The sequence below is a fragment of the Hylobates moloch genome, unplaced genomic scaffold, assembly GCF_009828535.3.
Source record: "Hylobates moloch isolate HMO894 unplaced genomic scaffold, HMol_V3 SCAFFOLD_7, whole genome shotgun sequence".
Classification (NCBI taxonomy): Eukaryota; Metazoa; Chordata; class Mammalia; order Primates; family Hylobatidae; genus Hylobates; species Hylobates moloch.
In genome coordinates, this window is record NW_026652282.1 from 133,320,243 (window position 1) to 133,326,242 (window position 6,000).

Below are 6,000 nucleotides of genomic sequence, written 5' to 3' on the forward strand. Positions count from 1 at the left end.
ATTCTTGTTGCTGTTAGTTCAAACATTTCTGGCAGGCTGTGAATTCAGAGAACAAACAACTCAATTGAGTAAGAAAGCAAGAGATAATCAAAGCAAATAGTTGGTGTTCAGTGAGTTTATACAGTGGCAATGTGTCCTTGGGAGAAATGGTGTTGTTAACTCTGCAGTTAGCTTTATCTATGTCTCTTATCCCAGCCTGATGAGTAGCAGCACACATATCGTTGCTTTCTTAGTCCAAGCTAATTTTTATTTCTAAGCATTAAGGGTGCGAGAGAGAGAAAGAACGGCAAAATGTCATAAACAAAAAATCCTTCTACGCAAAATAAGCCTGCAAACAAAAGTTCCCAGTCAAATTAAAAATATATATAATGCTAAGAAAGATAGCCAATAAACTCAACAGTTAAAGCATGAAACAGGCTAGTTTGTTCCATTAAAAACTTTAGCTATTGATATACACGGAATTCATTTAAAATGTGAGTATAATTAGAAGCACTGTGGGCTATTGAAAAAAATATCATGAGTATAGATGTTTAATATGGACAATTGTTATTTTACTCAAAACTTTTAATTTACAATTGCAGAAGTATAAAAAGTTACAAGAGTAACAGAAATTATCTATAATTTCACTATTATCACACAGTGTGTGAGGGCTTGTATTTTGTAAATGTTTTTAATTTTTTTCTTTAGTAATTCATTTTTATCGTATTTTACACAAGTAGTGGTCTTCATCAGAGTTGAAATAAAAAAATTCTTTGCTCCAGATAGTTTTAGAAACACTGGTATAGGAGACCTGACGTCAAAGCAAAGTTAACAAGAGACAGAAGACTACATTTGTTCTTACTGTCAAGTAACTGATGAAGAACTGTCTCCACCTAGTGACAATTTCCTACAATGAGATTTTTTAAATAGAAGATAAGTGTTCTCACTTCTTTTTCAGGGAGTCTGGCCAATGAAAAGACACAGACCTTGCACAAATTTGTACTACTTTTTGCTGTATTTGATGAAGGTTAGTGAGTCTTAATCTGAATTTTGGATTCCTGAAAGAAATCCTCTGCCACTATTAAGAGGAGGTGATTATAGAAAGATCATAAATTACATTACTGTTCAGGAATGAAGGAGATGGGGTTAAAAATGAATTCCAAGGAAACGAAACATAACCTCAGTTCCACTGGCTGCCAGGTAAGAAGATAGAGGATCTGGATAACGGACTGGCCTCATCTCCCTCATTAAGACCGTCAACAAATACTTTGGGCTCTACTTTCTAAATACTTTCTCTTATCTTCATCTATTATTAAGTGCACAACCTTTGGCAAGTTATTTACCCTCTCTGTGTCTCAGTTTCCTAAACGGAAATAATAGTACATTTTTTCATAAGATTGTTGTGAGTGCTGAGTGATTTCACTTAAGTAACCTAGAGCACTGTGTGAAATCACAATAGTGATTTCACTCAATAGTGTTAGTGCCTCCACCTCCTCCTCCTGATGTAACAATAACATAATATTCTTCTCGCCCCCTTATCAATTTACATTGCCATCTTCTTAATTGAGGCCCTCGTGATCTGTCTCATAGCTCTCAAAGGAAGCTTACTGAAGTGAGTATCTGATCTTGTCACTCTAGCCTCTAAAATATTTCAGTTTGCCAGTTTCGGTGGCTCATGCCTGTAATCCCAGCACTTTAGGAGGCTGAGGTGGGCAGATTGCTTGAGCCCAGGAGTTTGAGACCAGCCTGGGCAACAGGGAGAAACCACATCTCTAGAAAAGAATAAAAAAATCAGCCGGTCATGGTGGCGGGTACCTGTACTCCAGCTACTTGGGAGGCTGAGGTGGGAGGATCACTTGAGCCCAGGAGGTGAAGGTTGCAGTGAGCTGTGATTGCGCCACTGCACTCCAGCCTGGGTGGTAAAGCCAGACCCTATCTCAAACAACAAAACAAATAAAATAATTCAATTTCAAGGTAAAGTGCAAAATGCATTATCTATTCCCTGGTGACATTTCCTGCCTTATCTTCCATGTCACCCAAACATGTAATGCTTTTTCTTGCATGAGACCTCTGCTTATGCAGTTCCCTCTGCCTAGAAAAATCTGTCTCCCTCTTTACACTAAGTAAGCTTCTCCTTTTTCTTTAAGTCTGACTTACTTTAGTTATCCCCTTCCTTAATTCCTTCTCCCAGGATGACCTCTAGTCTGGATTAGATGCCTGCTCCTTATCATACTATATCAGTATTTTCTACTTTACTTATTTAATATTTATCTTCTTTGATCTCATATCTTTTTCCCTTCAAGCAAAGTGAAATTTCTTCTCCTCTCTGCTCCCTGTAACATCCTACTCTCATCTTTATTCTATCACTCTTTACTCTTTATTATAATTATCAGCTTCTCTGACTATTCCAGCTAGAGCGTAAGCACCTTGAAATCAGAGGCTGTATCTTCCTCTCTATCATCAGTGCCTATAATCAGTAGTGCTAAATAAATATGTGTTTGAATGAATGAACAAATGAATGGCTGCCTCATAAAGTTGTGTGAAGGACAAAGGGGTAACTCCAGGGAGTCACTGTTCAATCGTATTTCCAGTGCTTCAGCCCTTATCAATTTCAGAGACAGTGTTAGGGAGGTTTCAGGTTCCTGGGGTTTCATAAATATAAGCTGGGATGAAGCAATTATAACGGAGACAGGGACTGACAGACAGCCTTTTTCCTAGGACAATTTTCTTTTTTCTTTTTCTTTCTTTCTTTTTTTTTTTTTTTTTGAGATCGAGTCTCACTCTGTTGCCCAGGTTGGAGTGCAGTGGCACAATCTTGGCTCACTGCATCGTCCACCTCCGAGGTTCAAGTGATTCTCCTGCCTCAGCCTCCTGAGTAGCTGAGATTACAGGCACATGCCACCATGCCCGCCTAATTTGTCTATTTTTAGTAGGGATAGGGTTTCACCATGTTGGCGAGGCTACTCTCAAACGCCTGACCTGAAGTGATCCACCTGCCTCAGTCTCCCAAAGTGCTAGGATTACAGGTGTGAGCCACCGCGCCCAGCCCCTAGGATGATTTCCATAAGCTTTCTTTTAAATAATTCAGCTAATAAAAAGAATTGAATCCCGATGCCTCAAGCTAACCAAAATTCTGTCTTCTATTATTATCCGTTCCCACTTATTGTCATGGACAAATGGAGGGAGGGAATATCAGTTCGAACAAGAGATGTCTGCCTTTAGATAATTATCTTCTCCCTCCCTCACACTGACTTTGAGAGGATAAGTGCTGTGTGCCTACTTTGCTGACAAAAATGCTTAAGGTGTGAGCACGCTGGGAGCGGGGAAGGAGAAAAGGGAGGCGGTCATTCATGAGACACATACTTAGCTGACTCTATCTTTGCCTTCTCTCTCATCAGGGAAAAGTTGGCACTCAGAAACAAAGAACTCCTTGATGCAGGATAGGGATGCTGCATCTGCTCGGGCCTGGCCTAAAATGCACACAGTCAATGGTTATGTAAACAGGTCTCTGCCAGGTATGTACACACCTGCTCAACAATCCTCGGGGTCTTCCAAATTCAGCAGCAGAGTTCTGTACTTCAGTTCACAAACAGCTCTGCATCCCAGAGGATATAGCCCACTGAATACTTTAAGATCTCTGGCCTCTGGGGATCTTAATGTATAGTAGGCAATTCCTCTTTTGGTCACCTGAAAATGAAGGCTTACCCATGTACATACAGCCCACAGTCAGATTTTTCTTTCCTTTTCTTAAATGTGAGTGGGCAACCAAGGATGAACAGACATTTAAAAAGAACCTAAAATATGGAAGGGATATGCAAAGATGAACAAAGAAAATAATAATCCCAGAATAAAAAAAATCTATGGTTCAGAACAGAACTCATCAGAAGCTCTTACTACTATTTTCATAAAGATTCAAGAAGATACTGCATCAATAAAGTAACAATAAGATGACTTCCAGTTTTAAAATAGGGGCATAGAGGCAGGTTGGCTTTACTCCCTCCCACAGAAAACCAAAACCAAACATACAGCACCAATATCTACACCAACAACAACCCAGAGCTCACATGTGAGGATGAGACAGTTCCCGGAGCCACAGAGAAGTGAAAAATCTTTGAGAATCAGACTTCCACATCCATGACTCTCCTTCCTCCCATTCTGCCCGGCACCAAGTGTATGGAAAATCTCCCCTCAACTCATGGATTCTACACTGGAAAAAGTGACATTGAGGTGTTCAACCAGCTTCTCCACCTTCTTGGGTTCCCTGGGGGGAGATTTGTCCTTGCCTCAACCCACAGAAAACATCATGACTGTCTGAAGGCAGAAATATCCCAGAGTACAGGCAGAGACAAGTGAGGGAGGAAGGGCTACCATCCCCAGCCCTGGAAATTCTGCTCTATAACTTCTCCAAAGGACATGCAAATTCAGAATGGCCGTGCAGCAGCACCATGCTGTAGCAGGTTTATCCTGCAGGTCACCTCGGCATGAATCACTAGCCAGCCTTCCAATACTGCTAAGATAATCCCTTTGGGACCTCACCCACTTGGAACAGGCAGGGCTCTGACCACTTACTAGAGCTGAGGTGGCTGGGCGCGATGGCTCACACCTGTAATCCCATCACTTGAGCTCACCACAATAACAATAGGAGATGACTACTACTGTTAATTTTATGCAGTTACGATTTAATACTGGATCTTTACATTTGTTTACATTTGTCCCAACTGGCACCTTCATCACCCCCACCCTCCCCACCCCAGACTATGGTAACCACGATTCTACTCTCTATTTTCACAAGATCCACTCTTTTAGCTCCCACACATGAGTGAGAACATGTGGTATTGCCCTCCAGCGCCACCTATGTTGATGCAAATGAAAATATTCTTTTTTATGGCCAAATAGTATTCCATTGTGTATATATACCACTGAACTGTACACTTAAAACTGGTAATGATGGCAAATTATATATGTATATTTTACATCAATAAAAAGAAATTTAAAAATAAAGTAACAATAGGATTCTATGAAAAACAATCATAACAAAACGTAAAAATTAGAAACACAATGGTCAAAATAGAAACTCAATAGAAAGTACTAAGAATAGATAAAATCTTTCATAAGGTCAAACAAAATGTGGTTGAGAATATAGTTGACCCTTGAACAATGTGGGGGTTAGGGGTACTGACTCCCTGCACAGTCAAAAATCCATGTATATCTTTTGACTCCCCCCAAATTCAAGTACTAATGACATATTGTTGACCAGAAGCCTTATCAATAACATAAACAACAAATATTTTGTATATGTATTATATGCTGCATATTTTCAATAAAGTAAGCTGGACAAAAGAAAATGTTATTTAAAAAAGCATGGGGAAAATACATTTACAATACTGTACTGTATTTGTAGACAACATAAGTTTCTCATCCATTTATAAGATGAATCATCAGTCTGAAATGGTGGGCAACCACAGCTGCAGACCTCAATCTATGGTACACATCAAGAAATTCAATGTTTTCTTGTACACTCATGACTTTTCTCTGCTTCTTGGGAGTACATCCAGCATCATTAGTGGCACTTTATATGGGTCCCAAGTATCATTCAAAGTTTATGGAGAGATGAAATGCTTATGCAGAGATCATTAGCATCATGCAGAGTTTTAAGCGGATGCCTGCAACACTTGAGCTCACCACAATAACAATAGGAGATGGCTACTACTGTTAATTTTATGCAGTTACGATTTAATACTGGATCTTTACATTTGTTTACATTTGTCCCAACTGGGAATGGTGCCATCTATGGTTGTAAGTATGTAAGTTTTTATAAATTTCAACTTTTTGTAATAGAATTTTGTATATTTTATGGTAATAAATGATAAAATAGTCTATTATCAACATATATATGTATATATAAGTGCATATACATATATATATATATATTTTTTTTTTTTTTTGAGACGGAGCCTCGCTGTCGCCCAGACTGGAGTACAGTGGGGCGATCTCGGCTCACTGCAGGCTCTGCCCCCCGGG

General features: G+C 39.4%; 1 protein-coding gene across 1 annotated transcript in view; it reads left to right on the top strand.

Annotated features, from left to right (window-relative positions):
• Positions 1 to 6,000, top strand: part of F8 (coagulation factor VIII) — a 164,766-nt gene that overhangs the window by 45,189 nt on the left and 113,577 nt on the right. Inside the window, exons 5-6 of the mRNA XM_058441369.1 lie at positions 938 to 1,006; positions 3,378 to 3,494. Coding sequence (XP_058297352.1) covers positions 938 to 1,006; positions 3,378 to 3,494 — 186 coding nt within the window. The remainder of the gene's footprint in view (positions 1 to 937; positions 1,007 to 3,377; positions 3,495 to 6,000) is intronic.